We start from the raw sequence: 26,515 nt of genomic DNA, 5'->3' as shown, positions 1-26,515 counted from the left end.
TTGTACCAAAGCTAATTCGGAATGGTCTCCACAGCCAGGTAACGTGGGGTTTGTGAGCCAGGGCCTCCTCCTCGGTTCAAGAGAAGCCTGGGGCTCGCCAGAGTCCTCTCCCCGAGATAGGAGGCCCTCTGACGCGGGCCGGGCTCTGAGCAGCCCTGCCTGTCTCAGTGTGACGCCTCACTGTGAGGCGTAGTACCCTTTCTGGGGTGTTTTCATTGGACGACAAAAAAGAAAGGGGAGCGAGGACTGTCAGGGTGTGCGCGTGGGTGGGTGCGTGCGTGCGTGCGTGTGTGCGTGTGTGTGCACACGTGTGTGTGTGTGTGTGTGTGTGTGTGTGTGTGTGTGTGTGTGTGTGTGTGTGTGTGTGTGTGTGTGTGTGTGTGTGTGTGTGTGTGTGTGTGTGTGTGTGTGTGTGTGTGCGCGCGTGTGTGTTGTATATGTTGGAACAGAGGCAGAGAGTTTCCTACCACACTGGTAATTGCCAGTTCTTTTGTGGGCTTGGTTGGCACACACAAAAAAAAGCAAGATCTTGCAAATCTTAGAGTGTCTTGAATGGAAAAGTGAAAGAGAAGGAGGCAGGGCAGGAGGAGGGAGGGAGAGAGAAAGTAGAAAATAGAAAGATTGGAGGAGAGAGACTGTGACCGACAGTGGAGAAAAAGGGACAGAGAGAGAGAGAAGAGAGAGAGAGAGAGAGAAAAGAGATGGAGAGAGAAAAGAGAGAGAGAGAGAGAGAGACAGTGCCAAACCCAGAGTGTTGAGTGTGGATTTGTCCATTCAGCAGTGATCAGCAGTGTGGCAGGCTGGCACCCGTGTGGCTTCCGGACCATACACGCGCACGAGCGCACGCACACGCACACGCACACACACACAGACACAGACACGTGCACACACAACATCAAAGGGGGCTTGAGCCCCTGCCCTTTTATCCGTCTGTAAAAAGTGCCCTCTCCAGACCATGAATACAGTTTTTTAATATGGTGAAAGAAATGCAAATGCCCCCTTTCCATGCCCTACCTGAAGGCAGCGTTCAAGATAATTGCCTTGTTCAAACTCTCCTGAACCTGAAGCATCTTATGTTGAAAAGAATTGCCCTTTCTGTGTAGAAACTATGCTTATGATGCTTAGTTCAGTGTGGTAATGGTATAACACACCGAAAACAGCCGACCTAGCCTTGGAGGTCTGCTATTTTCGATATTTCCACCAAAGGCCCTTCTTAGAAAATTCAGCCCCTGCCTCTGTAACATTCTCTTCACGTCCCTGCGCACACACACACATGCACGCACGCATGCACACACGCACGCACAGAGCCCAAGAGAGAGATGGGGCCGGCCAGGGCCCATTGTAGCCAGAGAGTTCAGTGTTAGGTAAAACTAAAAACAGCCACTGTTTCCTGCCCTGCCTGGTGTGAGACCATCAACATGGGTGGCAGGATGGCTGCACAGTCAAATGCAGGCTGTTAATTTAAGTCTCAAATACCTGGAACGTGCCCGAGTCGCGTTAGATATTAACCACTTTAACCATCATTTTATGCTTTAACTATTGAAAAATAGCAGATATACAAGCTCACAGCGCGGCACCGAGTGCCGCGCTGCGAGCTTGTAGATCTGCTATTTTTGAAAAATCGTGAAAATGTGTGCAAGTCTTTGAATATCTTTGACCCGATCTTTGACCCGACTTCTAAATCCTTCTTCTAAATCATGTTGTTCTCAAACTTTTTCATGTCAAGGACCCCCAAAATTACAGGTATTTGGCCGCGGACCCCCCCATCTCAAAATATGTTGTTCCAGGGACCACCCAGAAGCAAATATTTGAGTTACAAATGTTTGCTTTTAAGTAGATATATTCAAAGACTTTTTTCAAAAATAGCAGATCTACAAGCTCACAGCGCGGCACTCGGTGCCGCGCTGTGAGCTTGTATATCTGCTATTTTTCAATAGTTAAAGCAGTCAATAATCCTAGGCCTAAATGGGTTAAGTCTGAGAGCATAAAAATAGAGCCGTAAACTCCTATTCACGCCATTGAGTTTGGGTCTTTACTGTTGTGTTTCCTTGCACTGCATGTAATGAATGGGTTTTACATCTGTTTGTTTGTGCACGAGTCTACGCTTACACGTCAGTGTGCGCTGTAGGTGTGCAACCAACCAGCACACTTTAAAAAACTCTGAATTCATTAAACTCTGGACGTGTGCAAGTGGACGAATTAACACTGAGGATTTTATTGTGTATGGGCGTCTGTGAGTAGTAGATGTTTGTGTATGCCTCCTTTGTTTGTGTTGGGCCAATTTCAGTTTAAAAGGCCTAAGACAATTAACGTTTTTATGGCTCGATCTGCGCTTAACACAACACAACGGCCTGGGGAAAATGTCTACAGATGTGACCATTACGGTGTCAATAACCGAAAGATTATATAAACCACGGAAGTGGAAATCTAATTCTAGGACATTAGCATTCTTCATCCAGCGAAACTTGGCTGTTGACTGAACGGTATATGAGCTGTATCACAGTGCACTGGGGCTTGGTTCCTGGAAAAGTGTCATTCGCATTGTTGTAATGTTGTAAAGTTTAGGCAGATGCTGTGGTCGGCGCTGCGTTGGCGAGTGCCATGTTGGCGAGAGCCATGTTGGCACATGGCGTATACAGATGCAGCTCATTGTAAAATACCCAATTCCAGTCTGCCATATTCATAATGCACATTCTAAAACGGCTAGTTCCATTCCTTGATTCTGATTGGCTGGTTGCCATGGTATACCTGAGACTGTAACCCATACCTTGAATCAGTTTATATCAAAGCCAGGTGCGTCATTTCTTTCCACTGTGCCGTGAGGCTGAACTAGAGAAGCGAGCGTTTGATTTCCCCTCAAATCCTGCCGTGCGGGTGCTTCTAAGCACCGCCCGCATGCATAGGACAGTGACTGAATGGCTCCGGGCGGGGCTTGTAAAGGCAACAAGCGCCCTCTATTCTCCAGGCACCACTCGGCTGTTTAGCTTAGGTTGCTATGCTAGCGTTTTTGATGTGATGTTCACCACATAGCAGCTAAATCTGGATGAAAATAAATATGTGTATGGATTGAATATGGTTCTTAACTTCTTAACATGAGACTGATCTAACACAAGTGTTGTTTCCCTATTTTTGTTTGGCAAAAAGAATGACGTGACTTTGTAAACACACACTATGGCTTCCGTAAGTCCCTTTCCTGGATGTGGCTGCATGGTAAATGCAAGGAAATGTCTCTTCCTGGTGGCGGAGAAGTGTACTTTTTTCTTTAAATAATGCAATGTTATGGTTTTCATGTTGCAACATTGTGACCGTTTTAGAAAAGCAATAAGCCACGCGAGGCTTGTGGTCACCGGCTGAGAGGGTCGGAAACACTCGGCTGCGCCTCGTGTTTCCCAACGCCTCTCAGCCGGTGTATACTCCCCCGGTAACCACTCGCCTCTTGTGGCTTATTGCTTTATTATACAATACAGTAGACATTTTACATTTGACCAGGCATAGTAGTTTATCATTGCTGTCGGGTGGAAACCTCATGTCAAAAAAACGTGTCACACCGTGTTGCGTTTTGAGCTTGTAGATCTGCTATTTTCGCTGCTTTTGAGTGACACTCTAGTTAGTATGATGAAGTAGGACATTCATTTCCCCCCAAAAACATAAAAAGTTAAAATATGGAGATAAGAGGTTTCTGCCCAACAGTAACATTATATAATGTAGTTTACATAAAGTAGTTTATATAACGTATAATGTGTTAAATGGATAGTTCCGCTGCTTGATTATGATTGACTGGGCCCAGTGGTAAAATAATGTCTAAAACACACACTCTGGACCGTGTCTATCAGTATTACAAGTTCACAATAATCACCATACGGTTCCATGGATGAACTAGGAAAGTGTGCTCTTCAAAGTTCTCCGCCAGGCTAGGTTGCCGCCCCAGTAAGCTTTGGTCATAGCCACATGGAATGGGAAAAATGTTATCTGGCAAAACAGGGCCTATAAAATGCATCATGATCAAAGGAATCCAGAGGGGAAAAGACATTGATTGTACGACCTAAGGTTCAAGCGTTATGGGCCAAAACGTGAAGTGGGACGTTGTAGCCCCACCATGCCTTGGCTTAGTGGGGATGTGCGTGCAAAGTTTCCCAGCAATCGGGAGCTGCATTCATGATGTGCGGCATTTTGTGCAAAACGGCCACCCCCACAAACTTTGGAAGCCAATCATAGCCAATCGGAATGGAATATGAGAAATGTGACAGATACGTCTTAAAAAAGTGTTTAGCAAAAACTGGCTCCAGGTGTCACTACAACAGGCCAGGTTTTTTCTTGGCCTTTAGGGAGTGTTCGTGCAAAGTTTCACGCCGATCAGTCCAACGAACGACGCCGGAGATTAGCTGCTCACAGACGGACCGACGTGCGCAGCGCACACACACAAAGATGGACGGAGTAAAAAACATAGTCTCGGCCATGTCTTCGGCCTGGCGGAGACAATAATTTAGCGTTCACGAGCGCACCACTCTGTGTCGTGCCTAACAACTAGAATCATCGTAACCCACCCAGCTCAGTACTATTCATCCACTCGCACTAGTCAGATGTGGTGGAAATAAATATCATTGACCTAAATCTACATAAAGTCACATTTAAAGCAGAGGAAGATATGGGAACTATGCTAATTTAGTCAAATATACGAGATAATGTTATGAACTCCACCCACACCCATCTGTGATTTGTTTCTTCTGACCCAAATCTGCCCAAAATGCAGTTGCGAGTTTACCCACAAGTACAATCACGAGTGTGAGGTACATCGAGTACTTTTCGTGTGGTGTACAAAACACAGCAGCGTGAGACAGTAGGTGGAAAGAAAAGCGTGTCTTTGTAAAGTTTGTGTGACCTTCCTGTTCTAATAATAATGAATACTGTTAACCCATTTAGAACGGGTACACTATTATTGTGTATCATTATTTATGCTTTAACTATTGAAAAATAGCAGATAGCAGATATACAAGCTCGCAGCGCACTCGGTACCAGTGCTGTGAGCTTGTATATCTGCTATTTTTCAATAGTTAAAGCAGTCAATAATTCTAGGCCTAAATGGGTTAATGAATACTGTTACAGAGTATGTGTGGTGTGAGATGAATGATGCAATGTGAAACATGTGTTTCGTAAACTCCTGTGTTCTTTTAATTCAGTGGTTATCACCAGTGGTTCGGGGACCACCAGTGGTCCTTGAGGGGGTTCCAGGTGGTCCCCAGCTAAATGATGGAGAGTTGGTAACCAAATGGACCCTTATAGGTCTTTAACTCTTGAGAGCGTAAAATGAAACCAAATGGACCCTTACGGGTCCACGCTCTCAGAGTTAAATTATTGTTAATATCTCAATTTACAATAAGTCTACACAATTAGATAATGTAGATTGTTTTTTTATTTTTGATCAGTGTTTGCCTGTTATCTCGCCTATCCCACATCAATACACCATGGAATTGTCAACAAAATATTATCCAACGATGGGTCTAAGAGGCCAAATCTCAACAACTGCTTTCATTCTTTACCTGTAGTGACTCCAGGAAACGAAATGAGCCCAAGCGTCGCCCTCGAGGTACCAGGCAGAAGGTCGAGTTGTGGAGAAGCTCCTGGTAGTCAAACCTGACAGAGAAACGGACTGATTTTAGTAACAGCAGCAACACATTACCAAATGAACCTGTAGTGCATTTCATGGATTGAAATGATGAATGAACTCATTGAACTCATTGCAAAAGAGCTCAATTTACTGTTAAATCATACGGCTAATTGTCATCACACAGTGACAATAATAGCCAACCAACAAGCTCACAACCGTGTTGCAGATGCGATGGATAAAAAAAAAAATATCAGGCTTTCCTGTTAACCATGTTTTGTTTCATATTTCAACTAAACATTCATGTTGCATATTTCTCACAGCGATTTAGAGAATACCGTGTTGAAAAGCAAGACTTCACATTGCTTTACCCCTTCCCGCTCGTGTACTTTGCACTCATTACTTCATGTGATATAAATGAAGCCAAGTGGAAAGCTCTGCGAGTCTGCGTCAATGCAACCCTTCATCGGCCGAGTTCAACAGAAACGGTACAGTGGTCTAACCGTCTGATCACACACTACACTACAGTACAGTACAGTATACCACAGTGCAGTACAGCACAGTACAGTGCAGTACATGTCTGTCGTCTCTACAGGTATCAGTATCTTGTGGTCATGTGACTGAACCCAAGTTCTTTGTTTTGTTTCTAAACTATAGTTCATTACACTACAGCAGTGGTTCTCAAAGTGGATTCCAGGGACTCTGTGGGTTCCTTTAGGGGGGTCTAAATTGACCCCTACAAGTCTGTAACTCTGGCAGTGTACAAATGGAACTATATAATGAACCCGTTTGTACACTGTCAAGGTTAAGGGGAGACCTTGACATTTGAACGTTTGAGAAACACTGCACTACAGTAGCTCTACATAATTATGTAGTCTCCCAAGCCAGACCAAATATTCCACAATCTTCGAAGCATTTGAAAAATGTGTGAGCAAAACAGTCTGGCTCGAGAGAACAAAGTGTCTTGGCACTATTAGCAAAATTGAAATAAATTGAAAACACTAACATACAAGACATTACACCATAATACATTACACCTCAGTACATTATGTACATATATAGTACAATAAATAACACTGCAGTCCAGCATGGTAACCAGCGCGGTTATGAGAAAGTTCCTGTCTCCTCCTTCTCTCTCCTCGTCCTCCTTCCCTTCTCTGCTAGCTGCTCCTCATCATTCCGCCACTGGTTATACGCTCCCCGCCCACTCCTCCTTGTTAATTTCTCCTCATTCCTGCGCTCCTATGTTCCCTTTCCCGCCTCCTCTGCTCCTACGTTGCCTCCTTGTCCCCCCCCCCCCTTCTCCCCCACCTCCCTCCACCTCATGTTCTACATCCGGCCTGCTTCTTGTTTGTTTACTGAGGGGGCGTCTGTGTTAAATACTCCCACCATTAATCTTCCCAGTCTGGGAAGTTAGTCATTTATTTACCCCCCTCTCAGTGAGTGACGAGATACAGACACCCCATGTCCCGCCCCCCACCCCCACCCTTCATGCTCTGGATGTGAAAATTGGGAGATTTTATTGCTGATGTTGGCATTGATTGAGATCTCCGCGTTGAGTTTGCGGAGGCTGAGGTCTGAATGAATGTCTCTGTTAGGATTTGGAGCGGATACATATACACAGAGCTGTACATTGAAGTGGTCTGTGTTCTGTGTGTTCTTGTGCTCAGCCTTGTGAAGGAAAGGGAAGATGAGGATAATTATTATATTATATAAGCCTTCACTGCGACAAAAGGCTATTTATTGTACAGTTAAGCTGTAGTTATACTTAGTTACGGGCGACAACGGAAATAGGCAATCTACAAGCTCCCAACGTGTCCCACTGCGATTCTTTTCCGACACCTGAGCGCAACAAAGTATAAATGGAATGAATGAATCTAAACAAGCAACATACACAAAGTATACTTTTTAGAACATATTCCTGCCTGATCATCTTGTTAATGCATGTAGCATGACATGTATTCATTTACAGATTGCCTATTTTCTTATTTATCTACTTATTGTTGCGACTGATGACACAACATTGATTTGTATAACTTTTGTAACATCTGGCCTGAGATCCATAGCCTAATCCAAAAGAAGTAAATCTCGTATAATAAAACAGCAGTCCCTGGAAAGGGGCACAAAAGACCCACACCCGTAGCCAAACAATGTCAGACAAGAAGACAAATACTAGCACTAGATTATACTTCATTTATACTCTGCTGCACGTACAACGGAGTATAAATCAGGCTTCAGTGAAAGGCAGTGTTGTTTTTGTGTTAGTTACGGTCAGAGCTGGGCTGGTTCTCCACCTGTTGATAGAGCTTTCCCATCGAGGCTGAGACAGCAGTGTGTGCGTGTGCGTGTGCGTGTGTGCGTGTGTGTGTGTGTGTGTGTGTGTGTGTGTGTGTGTGTGTGCGTGCGCGTGCACGCTTGAGAGGACAATTTTCCTGGTCCTCATGAGAGAAATGTTTTATGGTTACAGTTAGGAAAAGTTTCAGGTTGGGGTTATGGTGAGGCCTTTAGGGTTGGAGTTATGTCTGAGTTATAACTATGCACCAAACAGTATCTTACAGTATGCACCAAATATCTTCAAAGCTCACAGTGTTAAGGAAATGGGAGAAATGGCATTTGGGTGATGCCTCTGATTCTTTATGAAGGTTGATATCATACATTTAAATGTTATATTAATCCTGTAATGTTTTCTGCACCTTATTTTTGTTCTACTTATTATTTGTCTTTCTTACATGTTGTCTTCTTGTTTGTATTGTTAAAAAAGAATTGAAAATATTTAAGAAATAAAGAGTAAAAAAAAAAGCTCACAATGTTGCGAGGTTGTAAATCAGCTATTTTCGTCTTTTTGGTAAAAAATGTCAACACCTAAAACATTGGGCCTGATTCACTAATGGTCATGGATAACGTGTAAATGAAGTGATTAAAGAAGGGTGTATGTTCTCTAAAAACAGACGTGTAATTCACAGAGGGGTGTGTAAATCCTTCAAATGTGCGAATCACAGGTGTACTGCATATCAAGATGAATCCGTCGCATCGCCTTGACAACTTGTACATCTGTTCTGTCATGAAAAGGATATTACCGGTATATAACGCCTTTTCAACTGAACATCAACATCAACTTTGCAGATGTAAAAAGATGATGAATGAATCTAGAGCACACTGCAAGTGAAACGCTGTTATCCGATAGATTATGGACCAGAGCTTATTGATTACTGATGGGAAATGTGTCTTTTGGATTAATATATTGACTGACCCATGTCGGAATGGGGAATGGATCTGTTCTGGACACAGCTACTGTACATTTCAGCCATACTGTATCCTTCCCTGTCAGATGGTAAGACATTCATGTCATGTGTTCATGTGATGTGGTCAGTAAATAATATAACTAGAAGCAGTGCTCTTCCGAGCACAGGTCTCCACCAGGTCAGGTAGGTTATTGTGGCCTCCTGTTTGCACTATAATAGGCCAATGTGAAAAGGGTGCCATGTCTTCTTCAGCCTTTAAATCGGATGCTGCATGCATGATTTTAAGCATTTGTTTCATCATGGTAGCGCTAGAACAGGCCCATGTGAAAAATGTGGGGCAGAGGTTCTAAATTAGCATCCAGGGAGTGTCTGTGCACAGTTTGGCAGTGACCGGGTCAACAGTGCCAGAGATTAGCTGGTAACACGGGACGCGACAGACACACACACACACACACATGGACGGACGGTCGGACGGAAAAAGATGAATGAATTGGACTACTAACGTGGGAAGTTGCGTAAATTCCTTTGCGTTCAAAAAGTTTAAACAGCGAATCGGGCCTATTGTATCTAGAAAATTGCTGTCTTAAAATGTTTGTCCTCACAAGTATCGTAATACAAACATGTGTGCGTGCGTGCGTGTGCACGCGTGCTTGTCGGTGCGGGTGCGGGTGTGTCAGCATCCATGATTGTGTGGCTGTTTGCGTGCGTGATGGATGTGTACAGTATGAGTCTGCAGCAATATAAATCAAGCTATATGTGAAATGTGGAGCAGCTCTGTATGAAATAACGTTGTGTATTGTGTAAGCAGTGCGTCCTGCGGTAACACATTGATATGATGTATTTAACTCTGAGCACAACACTCACTGTGGGTTTGTGTGGGCTGTTCAGGACACTGATGAATGGAGTTGTGGCTTATGTTTGAGATATATGCATGTACGTACAGTATGTTGTACGCGTGTGTGTGTGTGTGTGTGTGTGTGTGTGTGTGTGTGTGTGTGTGTGTGTGTGTGTGTGTGTGTGTGTGTGTGTGTGTGTGTACAAAAAAAGTGTTGTGTGAGAGTGAATAAATACCCTTGAATGTGTATTTATATAAAAGCCTTGCCTCTGTGTGAGACAGTGAGACCCTCAGCATGTGGTGAGACTGAGCCGGGTAGTCTGACCCACTTCTCTCTCTCTCTCTCTGTGTGTGTGTGTGTGTGTGTGTGTGTGTGTGTGTGTGTGTGTGTGTGTGTGTGTGTGTGTGTGTGCGCGTGTGCGTGCGTGTGTGCGTGCGTGCGTGCGTGCGCATGTGCGTGCGTCTACCAGTCTGGCTGCTTCTGCTGGCTGATGTTCCTTAATGAGGGAAACGTACTTATAGTCTTGTAACAAATAAATCATTTAACAGTGTTTTTATTTCCAACAACAAACGAGCATGCCCCACTTGTCTCCTCCACTTCTCCATCTCTCTTATCTGTTTCACTTCTCATTGTCTACACGCAGTAAACCCCCATATTTAGTAGTTATCCAAGTTCCAGTTTCTCCCCACACACACGTGTAGCCTCTGCCGCTTGCCAACTCCTACAGTTACAAGTGTCTTCTCTGTTGACAGCCGCTACTCCTGATGCGACAGCGCGCGGTTTCACAGGAAGGAAATAACGCATGCGGAGGACGGCGCTCTCCTCCATGCCGCCACTGCGGCGACAGAGACTGCCTCTCCCTCTCTCCGACACGGCCAACTGTGTTTGTTGGAGCTCCCAGCCTAGCCGGAGGCCCCGCGGAGGATTCAAACCCCTAGTATATGCAATTTTCCCTCCTCCCAGTCTTCTCGCTGAGCCTTTTTGCTCTTGTTTGAACATCGTGGCTGTTGGATGTAGATCTACTGAATATGTACATGCATTGCATACACACGCAGTTATGCTTTCTGTTCTTTTCTGTATGCATTAAATTACCATCTCTATTGATATGTCTCGCGGCTGCAAGTATGCTTAAGATTAAAAAATGCATACCATCTGTGTGATTAGATTATGTATGTTCATGCATGTACCTACCGTGTATATGTGCAAGTGTGTAGCTACTGCACATATATGCATGCAAATATATCTGCGTGTGTGTGTGTGTGTGTGTGTGTGTGTGTGTGTGTGTGTGTGTGTGTGTTTACAAGGTCTGCATGCTCACATCTCTGTGTATCTGTGCGTCTGCAGGAAAAAAGAAATGCAGGAAATATAGAGATAGCGATATAGAGATTCAAATAAAACTAAATCTTTTTACGCACGCACCTGTGTGTGTGTGTGTGTGCGTGCGTGCGTGCGTGCGTGCGTGCGTGTGTGTGTGTGTGTGTGTGTCAGGCAGCCATGGCAGTACATCTGTTGCCTAGGCAGCAGAATCTGATTCTCTTTCCATCATCATAGATTGTCCCCATATTGGATGTTTAATATTTAACTAACCCTGGTCTCCCGAGAGGCTGGGGGGGGGGGGGGGGGGGGGGGGGGATTGGAGAAAAGTCAAAGAAGAGACACACAGACAAGCACACATGCACACGTGTGTGCACGCCCACACGCACTCAGACACACATCTAGACTAGCATGCAGACAGACAGTCACAGATCAAGGCACACGCTCACTCAAGCACTGAATATGCAGTCGAAAGTAGACCTACATACCAGGCCTGGAATCTTGTCATTTTAGGGGCAAGGCCACTTGGCCTTTGGGGTTGACCACTTATTGAGGGCAAAAGGCCAAATTCCAGGGCAGGAAGGCCATCAAATAAAACAACATTGAAATAATTAATTGAATTTAAGGGATGATTTTAAATGTAATATGTAGAGTGTAGACTATCTGCTGTGAAATAATTACATTGGTATTTACAATGTGATCCATGCTCAGCCCTGCGCAAATCAAAGATACCGGATTGGTTTAAAAATGGGGACTCAACAAAAGACACTGGTGTCTACATGACAAGAAAGAGACTGGTGTCTACATGACAAGAAATACACTGGTGTCTACATGACAAGTAAGACACTGGTGTCTACATATTGACAAGACTGAGACAGGAGAAAGTGGTACAGTCAGCTGCTGGGGCATTAAAGGAGTAGTTCACCGCCAAAATGACATATTTTCTATTGATTACTGATGCCATGGAGACTTAAGTTCAATAATATGTTTAGTTTTTTGTCGCATTCCTAAGACAATAATTTGATCACAATAAATGTATCCCCATTGATTCCGGATGGGAACCTAAATGCATTCGGGTCCCCTTCTGGAATCAATGGGGGTAAATTTACAATATTCTTTTTCTCTTAGGAGTGCGACAAATACAAAAAAATATACATAATTGAACTCAAGTCTCCATGGCGTGAGTAATAAATAGAAAAAAAAAGTCATTTTGGGGGTGAACTACTCCTTTAAGGCCACTGTGGCCTCAGGTCATGACATTTTTTGGAGGGGCCAAACTGAGGGACAACGACGGCCATGGCTTCATGGCCTCCCTGAAATTCCTGCCCTGGTCCTCCTAACTGTCAGAAGATAATGCTAGGGAACCCCTGGAAGTTGGAACGCCCTCAAACACCCCTGTAGACCCACTTTGAGAACCACTCAATTAAAATAAAACACACAACCAATACCAAGCTTCTTCCTTTCATACAGTACACACCGGTAGTAATAGCAGTGCTGAGTGGAGGTCTTAAAGCAGAGACAGAAAGGTAACATGACAAATACATTCACAGTGGATTCATTTCCTTCAACATCTGGAATGCAGCACATGCACAGGGGAGGAGAAGGTAGGGTGTTTATACAGTGATTATGTCCTATAAAAGGTTAAGGTGTTGATGATACTGTGTAGTGTGTACACAATAATTCATACAGTATGTATACTGGAATGTAGCACATCCAGTCTGTCCTCACAGAGGAGGAGAAAGCAGGGAGTGGTTTATACAAAGTCATTATCATCCTATTCTCACAGAAGTGAAGTATTTCTGCATTTGCACGGTGCTTGGTCTTGCACTTCTCTCCACTATTGTTATTGAACTGAAGTACTTCTGCATTGGTAAGGTGTTTGGTTTTGCAATTCTCTCCTTTATTGTCGTTAAAGTGAAGTATTTACGCATGTGTTTGGTTTTACACTTCTCTCCTCTATTGTGATCTGAGGTGCAGCTGAGCTGTGGTCAAAAGGACTTCCATGTCAGATGAACTCTCAAACGATCCCTCATTCTCCTCTGATCAACTCACTGGAAGGATGATCGTCACTGAGTTTTAGGAGTTCTGGATTCAATGTTTCAATTCCTTCTCATGGAAACTACTTGATTGTTGGTTGTTTAAAAAGAGATGAATTCCTAGTTTGAGGCACTAAACACCGTTCTCTCTGCACTCTACACATATTGTTCATTGTTGCAGTTTACAGTTTAGGCATTTAGCAGACACTTTTAATCCAAAGCGACTTACAATAAGCAGATAATACATCACTATAATAAACAAGTTAATATGTCAGAACATCAGCAACAATATAACCAAATGCATATGAATATCAATCTAAAAAAACAAAAACAAAAAAACCCCAATATAATCAGTAAAGAAAAAAAATAAAAGGTTCTAAAAAACCTAAAAACAAGTGCTAACTAGCTTCATGTATGGTCAATGAGTGTTTCAGTAGTGCTATGGGTTTAGGTGGAGTCTGAGAAATTGTCTTCATTGTCTCTGATTATTCTGATCTCTAACTTGTACAGTAAGTCACTCTGGATAAGAGCATCTGTTAAACTACATTTAAAACCAGTATAAGGGCGAAAAGCGCAGGACGGAATTCGCACAGGACGGACTTCATTTGCAAGTGTGATTCGAGTTGCGGTTGGTTGTTTAAGTTGGACAAATAGATGTGTGTGCCTGACATCATAGATGTGTTTTAGACCAGATGAGACTCACACAATATGTCCATTTGGGCATTCCAAGCTATGGGCTTAATATCGATGACATCAGGGATCTCCATATGGGCATACAAGGGACAAGGAAGGAATGTGATGTCACAATGTGATGTCACAACCAGGCCTGGAATTTCATCATTTTAGGGGCACAAAGGCCAAGTGCCAGGGCAAGAAGGCCATCAATTAAAACAATGATTTTAAGTCCACGCCACAGTCATAATTAATTTAGCTTAAACGTTAAGGTTTAATGTAATGCCTTTCAATTAAATAAATATCAAGAAGCTGTTTATTTCTGGTTTTGCCATGTGCAGTGGTGTAAAGTAACTAAGTACATTTACTTGAGTATTGTACTTAATTGTTTATTGTAATTTTTTGAGTATTTCCAATTTGCTTTTACTTCTACTCCACTACATCTCAGATCCAAATATTGTACTTTTACTCCACTACAATTATTTGAAACCTTTAGTTACTAGTTAATTTGCATATATAAATCATAATATAAAACATACATGAACCACTTTAGCCCTATTTAGGCTGTTTGAAAATAGCCAAGCTTGTAGAATAAATAGCAGATCTACAAGCTCAAAATGTGTCGCATAACGCCTTGTGACTCGTGAGCTTGTAGATCTGCTATTTTCAAACATTTTGTACTTTTACTTTTGGTACTTTAAGTAAATTTTGATACCAATACTTTTGTACTTTTACTCAAGTACATTTTGAATTTGAGGACTTTTACTTGCAACAGTAGTATTTCTACATTGCAGTATTGATACTTTTACTTAAGTAAAACATTTGAGTACTTTTTTCATCACTGGTCATGTGCACGCACACACGCACACAAGCTCCTCCCTCCCGTTTGCGGAGTGATCCTTTCTCAACTTGGAATAGCCTACTTGGAATAATGACGTTTCTGACAGCTCAGCCTCTTGTGGAAAGAATAGCTTTTTGGTTCCCTTAGCGCTGCATTTCGGTGGTTGTCCTGAGCTCAGCAGAGCTCAGTTTGAAGGCATTCGTTCGCACATCGGGATTTATTCAACAAGCGTAAGATTTAACTCCCGTTTAGCCCGGTGATGGTTTTGTGTTGTATAAACACTGTCGCGGCTCGCGGGACTCCCTATGCGGCGGCTGCTACGAGAGTAAATCGAATCTACTAATGGTCATGTGAGCAGCTCAACCAACCACGCATTGCTGTTTCCGTAATGACTGGAAAATCGCGCAAAAAACGGTAATCGGCAGTTAATGGACTGCTGTGGGCGCTGGGGCACCACGGCCACTGTGGCAGTTTGGGGATGTCATTTTTCGAGGGGCACACGGCCAAAGAGAGGGCCAACGACGGCCATGGCCGTCGTGGCCGCCGTGAAATTCCTGCCCTGCTACATACTGTTAAAAATAAATGCATGTAAAGATACCAGTGGTGTAAAGTAACTACGTACATGTACTTAAGTACAATGTTGTGGTATTTGTACTTTACTTGAGTATTTCCAATTTCCAATACTTCTACTTCTACTCCACTACATCTCAGAGGCAAATATTGTACTTTTCTGCCACTACATTTATTTGAAAACTTTAGTTACTAGTTACTTTGTAGGTCTTGATTATTATTACTAAACAATAAACATACATTAACCAGTTCAGCTGTCTGTAGTCTATATACATTTCGGACCATTTTCAAAAGATTTTTGTGAAACGGGACATGCACGATGAGTTTCTACTTTTGGTACTTTGAGTACATGTTGATGCCAATAATGTTGTACTTTTACTCAAATACATTTTGAATTCTGGACGGAGTAGAATATTTCTACATTGCAGTATTGGTACGTTTACTCAAGTAAAAAAGGTAGTACTTTTTCCACCCCTGAAATATACTGCTGAGTGGAACCAAATGGTTCCGATTGTACACTCTCAGGAGTTCAGGTAACACTGGGTGTTTCAGATAGGGCGCTTTTCCACCGGCAAAGAACAGGTTCTGGTTCTTTCTCCTGCCTATGGGATGAACCAGAGGTGAGCTTTTCCACCAAGAACCGAGTTGGTTCCGAACCGTAAAAGTTGGTTTTGAACGGGAACCACAAAATCCTTGGTTCCTCTGGTTCAATCTGGTTCACTCTGGTGGAAACGCAAGCCGGTTCACAAGAACAAACCAAGGTTCAAGAAAGTTGAACGGCACTGGTTCTTGAACCAAGGTTCTTTTGGTGGAAAAGGCCCCATATACAGTAAGGAAAGAATATGCATGCAGCCTGCGCTGCCTGTCAACACATTATTAAATGCCCCCATCTTCTCGCCGATTGCACACATTACATGCTAATTGCCCTCATCATTCCGTAATGCGTTCACAGGCACGAATCTCAGTGTGAGCCATGAGGCAAACACCTATTTCCGTGCATCACCAGTCTGTCTGTGTGTTGACGTGGGCCTGATGCAATGTTTGCTACAAAGAAACAGATATACACACAGGAACACACGCACATTTGTATTACTATGCTTGTGAGGACACAAGTCGAATTTCCCAAAAGCGACACCAGGGCAAGATGCACCGTAAAACAACCCTTTCTCTTGTGAGGATCAGGAAAATGGTGCTCACGATATCTGGTTCTCAAATTGTATTATACTCGCGAGGACATTGGTCCCCACAAGTAAAATCATTCTAAGTACACAAGCACACACACACACACACACACACACACACACACACACACACACACACACACACACACACACACACACACACACACACACACACACACACACACACACACACACACACACACACACACACACACACACACGTCCAACCTGTGGGTCGGGTCCTCAAATTATTTTGGGGGGTCCGCAGATGATTAACTAAATGAGCAACATTGTTTTCTCACTCAACAGTAAACAAAACAACATAACTTTTAAGTATATAGAGGGTATCTACACATTTCTAAAGTGACAATTTAAGGACTTTTTAATACCTCTAAAAGGACAAATTAAACAGTGGCGAAAATGTCAAATAATAGGGGCAGAAATTGTGAAAATAGCCGATCTACACGCGAGGCGGTTTGAGCATGTAGATCTGCTCTTTTCATAATAGAACCGTGTTATACAAAATGTAATGCCTCGGCTCTTAGTGCTCGTCGGGGGGGGAGGGGTCCCCAGTTATGATTATTATGGGGGTCGCGGCCTGAAAAGGTTGAGAACCAGCGCATTAGAATGAAAGCATCCAGGAATGCAATTATGCAGATTGTCAGACCGTGTACAGTGCAGTACAGTAGACATTCAGGGCCTTGTAGGGCAGTCCTGACACCATGTTGTATTACTTTACTGTACTGTACTGTACTGTACTGTACATACACTACACACACACACACTGGTGCTGCATGTACGCTTGCCTTCTCAGATTAGCATGCATGGTTAATGTCAGACAATTACTGCATTGTTACAGTACATCCTGTGATGTTCATCATGTGAATGCACCGTGGCATGCACGCACGTACGCACGCACGTACGCACGCACGCACGCACGCATGCACACACACACCAGGGGTGCTAGAACATGTTTTAAAGAGAGGGGATTACCTCATGACAAGGGCTCATGCAGATATCAATATGCCAGCTGTACACCGCGTTATCGCTGTTTTAGAACAAAACTTATTCGATCGCTTGGCTGAGGTTAGAAGACTTAAAAACTCTTTATACAGCTGTCTGCAAAGATCAACACTTGTACTCTCTCCCTACCGCTCCCTCATTCTGTCGTTCTCTCTCTCACACACACACACGCACACACACACTAATCTCTCGCAATGGCAAAACATTACTTTTTCACAGAACAACATTTGATCTTACCGTGCCGTTTCTTTTGTACTTTGTACTTGTCTTCAATAACGTGTAGCCTGTGCTGTATATGACAACTCAAAGCTTGTCAGAAAGATCAATGCTTGATATTACAGGCTACTATAGCAGCCTGCATGCTATCAAAGCATCACAGGATAGAACAAAAACAACTCACAGGCGTGAGGTTGAGCGCAGTGCAGCCTATCAAACATATAATTTTCCGAATGTCTGTCTGAGTGTCTGAGTGTCTTTCCGAGCGTTTCTCCTCGGTGGCTGGAGCAATTGATCTGAATCCGCATCACCATTAGCATAGGAACACACCTGACATAACTGCGAAGCCCGTTTGTCACTTTCACAAATCGTATGCTGTATATTAGCATTTTTATTGTATATCTTTCTGCATCTAGCATGAGGCATATCTAATTCTGCATCTAGCATGAGGCATATCTATTCTGCATCTAGCATGAGGCAACATTTTTAACCATTTTTAACTCTATAGCCATTAAACGAAACGGGTATTTCTTACATTGGTGCTCCTGAATATTATACACACTGCACATAATTTCAGAGCTCATATCTCATATCTCAACGGGTAAGGGCTTGTATGATAAATGTATGGATTGGACGCACACTTCAGATGCTAGCACGCACGTTTCTTACCATAAAATGACGTAGGGAGACCAAATGTCCCCTGGCCCCCCTATTCTGTTGCCATTGAGACACACACACACACACAAACACACAAACATGAAATCGGCCGTGGTTGGATGCATGTTCCATGTCACTGAAGCAAATACTGTAAAGGACACACGCGCGCAGCCGTGCACGCATGCACGTGCACACACACGATGCATGTCAAAGCTGTTAGCTCAGTATGGCACCACTATCATCAAAACCATGTTCACTAAGATGGCACTGCTTGGAGACACTGGCTGTGTGTGTGTGTGTGTGTGTGTGTGTGTGTGTGTGTGTGTGTGTGGGTGTGTGTGTGTGTGTGTGTGTGTGTGTGTGTGTGTGTGTGTGTGTGTGTGCACGCGTTCGTGTGTGTGGAGTCGTGCTATGAACAAATCGGTTCCATTGCTACCCTATTTTTACTTGTCCCCTGATTCCTTTGGCTTTCACCCTTTCAGTCTATTCCTAGCTGCCGGCTCCCCTCTGTGTGAGCGTGTGTGCGTGTGTGTGTGCGTGCGCACGCATGCGTGTGTAAACAGCTTTGCTATCACACTCAACTTATCTCCCAGCATTCTCTTGCCTTCCTTAGTTCCTCATCCTTCCATCTTCTTCGTCTCCCTTCATCCCCTCCTCCCCTCCTCCTCCCCTCCCTACAGTGACCTTCCTCTGTTCATGTTCCTCTGTAGCCAGACAGTTCATGGCATTGGGTTTAAAGGTTCAAGGTGATTTATTTCCACAGCATTAAAGCAGGCAGCAACACTGCAGGTACTGAAATCACCCCGGCGAGTGTGGAAACGAGATATAGACATTTGAAATAAATAAAATCAGTGCAAGCTGCAATCCATGAATGTTTTAGTGAATATAAATGTTACTTTAAACAATCCATATGGATGAGTATGTTAATGCTAGAGATGACTAACACCAATGCAGTCTCTCTTACTGTAGAACCCCTGGGTGGTGGATAGGACCACTATATGGCATAATATTCAAATGCTGCAACAACTGAACATTTGTTCAAAACTAGTTGAACAACCATTTCAGAGGCTATATACAGTACATCTACTTATGATAACAGCATTCTAAGGTTGGCAAGAAACATTACCTCTAACAGTAGCCATGTGTTGCATAGAGAATAGAGAATAGGTTGTAGGTTGCTGCCTTCAGGAAGGAGATACGGTGTTCCAGCGTACAATAAGGTCAGACTAAAAAGGTCCTTTGTCCATCAGTCGACTTTAAGGCTTAATCAGGAGTTTGGCCAGGGGTAGGATAGGTGGTGGACATTGCTCTTGTCTGTATTATCCTTATGTATGTAATCCTGTTTTGTTGCTTTGCGTCAAATGTTTGCATATTATGTTTCGCATACATGGCTGCTGTGTCGCAAGACACATTTCAGTGTGAACTGACAATAAAGTACTATATCATATCATAAATGGAAATAACCGGCTTTCCTAAACGTGCACACTACTCCACGGTGTAAAAGAAAAAGCGGAAAAAATAATTGCCGCTCAGCCAGGGTTCGAATCCCAGGCAGGACATGAAAGATATGGATTGTAAGCTTTAATGACACAGCAAGAGGAATATTGAGTGGATGAAAGAAACAAACACAACGGAGGCAGAGCCCGGGAGCCAGCGGGGAGGACTAGACAGATGCTTATTGATTGACAGTAGCTTCTGGTCAGTTGATCTCCACCTCGCTTCCTGTAAAAGGTCAGATATCGCTGGCGAGCGAGTGTGCCTGCGCGCGCGCAAGCACGCGCGTACTCGGGAAGAATGCGTGGCTGACCAGAGTTATGGATTAGCTGTCACAGTTTAAATAGTGCTAACAGCTCACTGTCAATACTTTTCATGCTCATGTGCACCTCAGCAAAGCGCAATATACGGCCTGAATGATGGGGACTCATTGTCTCTGTGTCAGCAGCACACACACACACACACACTAGAGATGGGACCATATGAAAATGTCATCACGATTATTGTGACAGAAGAAATCGCAATTTACGATATTATTACGCTAATTAAAATCCATTATCCTGGGGCGGAATATTTGCCAAAAAATTGCAGATCTACAAGCTACGTGTTGTGAGCTTGTGGATCGGCTATGTTTTTGGCAAAGACATTTAATAGAGTGAAAAAAAGACTATCAAGTATGTATATTTTAAGTACCTTTTACCAATTATAGAGGGTTTAAGTGGTACCGGAAATGCAGCTCGGCAAATAAAAGGTTGATGCCAGTGCATGACGGAGGACGATATCATGATAAATTAAATCTCCACGATACGATTATCGCAAGTGTTTTTTATCACGATAAATGATAATATCGCTTATCGTCCTTTCCCTATCTGAATGATGGGGACTCATTGTCTGTGTCAGTAGTACGCACGCACGCACGCACGCACGCACGCACGCACGCACGCACGCACGCACGCACGCACGCACGCACGCACGCACGCACGCACGCACGCACGCACGCACGCACGCACGCACGCACGCACGCACGCACGCACGCACGCACGCACGCACGCACGCACGCACGCACGCACGCACGCACGCACGCACGCACGCACGCACGCACGCACGCACGCACGCACGCACGCACACACACACACACACACACACACACACACACACACACACACACACACACACACACACACACACACACACACACACACACACACACACACACACACACACACACACGTGCACAGACTTCCAGTGTAATTGTTTAAAAGCATCCACAAACAAGCAAGTCCATCACGCGAATATCCCTCGAGCCATGATACAACAATAAACCTGCTACAGTGATGCATGTGCAGCATTATGCCGCACTGTATGTGAAATACAACGGAAAGAAAGTGAGCCTGACTGTATGGGATGTGTGCGGCGATGATGCAGGGCTAACATTATCCATTATATTTATTTACATTTGCATTTCTGTCCGTTCACCTGGTGCTCTTATCTGCAACAAATAATACAGGGAGTGGGGGGTAATATGAGCCACATTATGTCTGGTAATGACTGGGAGGTACGGTAGGTTATACCAAGAGCTACATAATGTACACGTTCCCTCTCAGCTGTATAATAAAACAACCTGAGTATATTGGGCTATATTTAGATTGGACAGTATGTCGCCAGCCTGCAGCACTGACTCCAGATACTCCCAGCATAATATGTCTCACTGATGGGGGGGGAAGGGGGGGGTCGCCGTCGTCGAGTGGAAACCTTGAACGTCCAAAACCTTGGCGTCATAGTTTGGTACTTTTTCTGTTTTGTAAGAGTCTATGGAGTTAACATACTACCAATAGACCCTCAGGTGTGGTTATAATATGCAAATACTGTGTGTGTTCTCTGTGTATCTTTGGTTACTTCCTGAAAGCTGAAAGTCTCTAGGGCTCTATTTTGATTATCTTAAGTACCAGCTCTTATGCCTTAACTTGAAGGCCTGTACATACTGTCTCCGACCAGCAAACCTTTCATCAGAGAGTTTCTGACTTTCCGATGTGTAACTTACCAAACTCTATTTTCACTACTTTTGTGAGACACTTTTGTATGATGAAGTAGGGCTTTAATTAATTAATTAAATACAAATTTGAAACTTGGAGATACGAGGTTTCCGTCTGACAGCGAGGATATGTCTCACTGATGGGGGGAGGAAACAAACGGCAAGGGGAGCGGGGGGGAGGGATGGGACGATAAGCGATACTATTGTTTATCGTGATAAAAAACACTCACGATAATCGTATTGTGGAGATTTAATTTATCAGTGATATAATGAGAGAGAGAGAGAGAGAGAGAGAGAGAGACCCCAAGAGCAAGGGAGATGTCTGCAACCAGCTGTTTCACACTTCTGTTGTGATTTAGGAGGCTGAGAATGGGAGGGAGGGAGGGAGGGGCCATTGGAAGAGTGAGAGACATCAAAACTAACAGCGCTGTCTGCAGGCAGCGGGTCAAGAGCGGGGCTACACCCTAATGTACACTGATGACGCAACCACAACTCCTGGCGGACACAGAGAGAGTGAGAGAGAGAGAGAGAGAGAGAGAGAGAGAGAGATGGGGGGGGGGAGGGTTTGACGGAGACATGGCACTACAAAGGAAGGCAACAAATGAACGCACAGAAAACAAAAGACCGTGAGAGACGGTGATACTGAGGGGAATTATCGGCGCCGCAGGTGTGTGTGCGCGTGGGTGTGTGTGTGCGTGTGTGAGTGATGACGCAGACAGAGCGCTACTGCATGAAGTGAAACGAAAGGGAAAGTGACAGAGAAAGAGAGTGCAAGAGAATGAGAGAGAGAGAGAGAGAGAGAGAGAGAGAGAGAGATTAATAGAGGTGAGGGGGGAGAGGGGGAGAATGACAACACTGAAGTCAAAGATGAGGGCAGAGTGAGAGAAAGTGGGGGTGGGGGTGGGGTGGGGGTGGGGGTGGGGTTGGGGGTGGGGTGTAGAAACTGAGATGCGGTTAGAGGAAGAAAACAAGAGACACGGAAAAGAAAGAGCGTCAGCTCAGCTTTCAGTGAATGAAGGAATGAGGCCTTCCAGTATCTACTTACATTAGACACAGACAGGGGGAGAAGTGAGTGCTCACACACACATCTTGTGCGCGTGTGTGTGCGTGCGTGCATGCATGCGAGGGTGTGTGTGTGTGTGTGTGTGTGTGTGTGTGTGTGTGTGTAGGTGTGTGTGTGTGTGTGTGTGTGTGTGTGTGCGTGCGTGCGTGCCAGTGACGTCTTATTTAGAAAGTAACTGGATACATTATTTCCATCTATCCTTTATCTCTCCTTAATCTGCTTCCTAATCGCTGCTTCCACGGAGAACGAAGGAATAACCTCTGTGTGTGTGTGTGTGTGTGTGTGTGTGTGTGTGTGTGTGTGTGTGTGTGTGTGTGTGTGTGTGCGTGTGTGTGTGTGTGTGCGCGCGCGTGCGCACATGCATGTGTGACACGGAGAGAGTGATATTACGAGCGCAGATGTTTCAACGGATATCTAAATCCATCGTTGTGGACCTCCGATACAATCACATGACTTGTGTACTCGCGCGCGCACATACACACACACACGCACGCACGCACACACACACACACACACACACACGCACACACACACACTTCTGTATTTTAACAGCACATCTTCTTCAACCCTGCTTGCATTCATTTTCATTCTCTCTTGCCTCTACAGTACATTCCCTTCTTGTTTCTGCACCTGCATAGAGATCGCTTCCTCTGCACCTCACCCTCCAGCCTTCCTCTGGCACACACGCACAGACAGACACGCACACGCACGCGCACAAGCACACACGCACACACGCACACAGGCATGCATGCACAGTGGACGAGTGCTTCTGATATTACTCATCTGTCAAGACTGAGGCAAGAGGGCAAACCTCTACGATCCAAGTCTAGCCTCGCGTGGAGCGAGATGAGGCAGCTATTCCTGACAGGACAGCAGCCTGTCCTCCCCCTCCTCCACACACACGTGCACACACACATACACACGCACGCACGCACACACACGCAGAAGAAAACACAGGCGCACACACACAGACAGAGAGAGCTCTACACGGTGCATCCATGCTATCTCACTGTTCTGTAAACACCACTAATGGATTTTCTGCCATGCGCTATCGTCTAGTACTGTTAAGATGTTTGGGAGTGCTGGCTTCTTAATAGGCAAGATTGTTTTACTCGCAGACAGCGAACCATGTGGATGCTCTGTTTGTTTTTTTCGGCAGCGAGCCATCGTTTGATGATGAAGCCGTCGTTTTGTATTGCACTGAAAAAGAAGATAAGAGTTGCGCTTTGCATCTTAAAAAATACATTTCACTGAGACATAATATCTGCGGATTAAAATGCATTAGGGTTTTCCCTGCCATCTGACTTGACTAGCAATATTTTACATGATGTGTGCAGGGAGGATTCATGACCCACGTGACAGAAACCCTTTGAAACCCTCACTGTATAACTTCAAATACGTTACACAAGAGCCAGTGAGAAAATAAGCCTGTTTAATATTTTTTCAATTTGTTTTGCATAAATATTGGATGTAGCAGTGAAACACATTACAGACAGTGGCCTGGCATTCTGTGCAGTACTGGCATCCAATTCCCACCCAAGATCATTATGCAATCTGAGCCGAGAACGTCCAGCGAGGCCTCGTTTATAAACGTTGCGTAGGCGCAAAGAAATGCGTATGCTTCTCTTTCCAAGCAAACTTTGGGATTTATGAGAAAAACAAACTTGATGGGAGAATGTGCGGCCCTCCGTGGAAATTTGTCCAATGTGTAATGTACACACATAACTGGAGAAATTAGAAATTTGCAATGAGGGAAATTCCAACACCTGAAGCAGTGATAACCTTTTAGATACAAGCAAATGTGTGAGTATAAAAGGGCATGCAATTAACAATGTGTAATGAAGCATTGCTATAGCACTGTTGGAAGAATCGGCAAATGGAAGACTTCCGTGAGAGCACATTTTCAGAAGCCGTCAAGATGTTGTGGCCAATGATCAGGGGTCTTATGAGCTGGATCTCTGTGCTCTCCTTCCGATTTCATGACCACCGGCACTTTTCAAAGGGAATCGGCTGACATGTTATGGATCTCTCAGTTAAACTATAGCCATGTTACGACAGGCTTGTTAAGCTATAGCCATGTTACGAGGCCTCATTGATTTGGCACATCTTCACGTACAGTTGGTTTCCTTGCATGGTGGATGAGCAGGCAAATAAGAACGCAAAGCCCTTTACAAGGTGGAGGAAACCATGCAAGGCACCAACCTGGTCATTGGGAGCAGTTCTGTCTTGCTCAACACAATGACGCTAACCCAGGGTAACCTCGCAACACGTCGCCATATTGCGATGTATTGTGAGCTTGTAGATCTGTGATAATATTGTCGCTGTCAGGCGGAAACCGCCTATGTCCATAACGTTTAATTATCGCCATACTTGATCAAACGACAGCGTCACACAAAAGCGCCAAAAGTAGCAGATCCGCAAGCTCGAAACGCGGCTCGTCTCGAGCTTGCGGATCGTAGATCTGCTGCCGTAGCCATTTCAGAATTTGAATCCTGAATAGGGAAGAGACGATAAGCGATATTATCGTTTATCGTGAGATTTCATTTATCTCCGTCGTGCACTGGGATCAATTCACCTTTTATTTGCCGAGCCGCATATGCGCTACCATTTTAAACCCTATAATTGGCAAAAGGTACTTATAATATACGTACTTGATACAGTCTTTTTTTTCACTCTCTATCAAATGTCTTTGCCCAAAAAATAGCCGATCTACAAGCTCACAACGCGTCGCATTGCGACGCGTTGTGAGCTTGTAGATCTGCTATTTTTTGGCAAATGTTCCGCCCCAGGATAATGGATTTGGATTATCGCGATAATATCGTAAATCGCGATTTCTTTTGTCACAATAATCGTGATATGACATTTTCATAATGGTCCCATCCCTAACTGAAAAGTAACAGTTTTGGACATAATATGAGGTTTCCACCCGACAGCGAGGATATATTATACATGCGATGGTGCTTGTGTGTGCCACTGAACTACTACATCAGTGCCACTAATGTAGTGTGGCTCTGTGTCCTGGGTCAACCATGACTCATTCATATGGGGAAACCGCGGTGCAGGGCACAGACTTGAGGTGCGCAGTTGTGGAGTTGTGAGTGATGGCTGGCTTGTGGGTGTCGGATGATTTATTGCAATGATTGATTGCAATTTCTCTCTACTGCGGCGCCTAACCTTGCAGGCTACAGAGGATATTCTCCCCTCAACACGTTGCTATGGGTAATACGCCAACAACGGCACGTCATACCCAGAGCAAATAGCCGATGCTTTTTACCAAGCATAGGATACGTCTAATATCATAAGTAGATGGTTTGGTAATACTCCATTGAGTCAATACGTTAGCGTTAACATTAGCATTCACACTTATTCATGTGTTCTAATAATTCAATTCACAGCCACAAAGACTACAACAATAAGCTAAGACTAAAAAGCAGAAAGAGTGATTTGATTTGAGGCGAACAATTGGTTGTAGAATATAAAATATTAACACACCCTGTTAGACAAGATGAAAGGTCTATAGGTGATGTAGAGGTAAAGGTCGATACTATCATTTGCACAATGTTGTCATTTGCACATTGTAGTTTGTCTGGCAAATTATTATTGTTCCGTGTTTCATGTAGCGGCCAGCCCCTTCATCAACTACATAAACCCTGTGTGTTGTACATACTGGCAATAAAGTGCTTCTGAGTTCTTAATTATATTGCATTTGCCGTATGAAAGATTACATTTACTGTAT

At 44.1% G+C, this 26,515-nt stretch overlaps 1 protein-coding gene across 1 annotated transcript in view; it reads right to left on the bottom strand.

Moving 5' to 3' along the window:
* The window catches only part of ext1c (exostoses (multiple) 1c), a 139,844-nt gene that overhangs the window by 19,779 nt on the left and 93,550 nt on the right, over positions 1–26,515 (bottom strand). The window contains exon 3 of the mRNA XM_080734910.1: positions 5,538–5,631. Within this exon, the coding sequence (XP_080591036.1) occupies positions 5,538–5,631 (94 nt within the window). The remainder of the gene's footprint in view (positions 1–5,537; positions 5,632–26,515) is intronic.

This window comes from Nannobrachium achirus (genome assembly GCF_963921795.1).
Source record: "Nannobrachium achirus genome assembly, chromosome: 10".
NCBI classification, from domain to species: domain Eukaryota; kingdom Metazoa; phylum Chordata; class Actinopteri; order Myctophiformes; family Myctophidae; genus Nannobrachium; species Nannobrachium achirus.
This window is presented reverse-complemented; position numbering and strand designations above follow the sequence as displayed.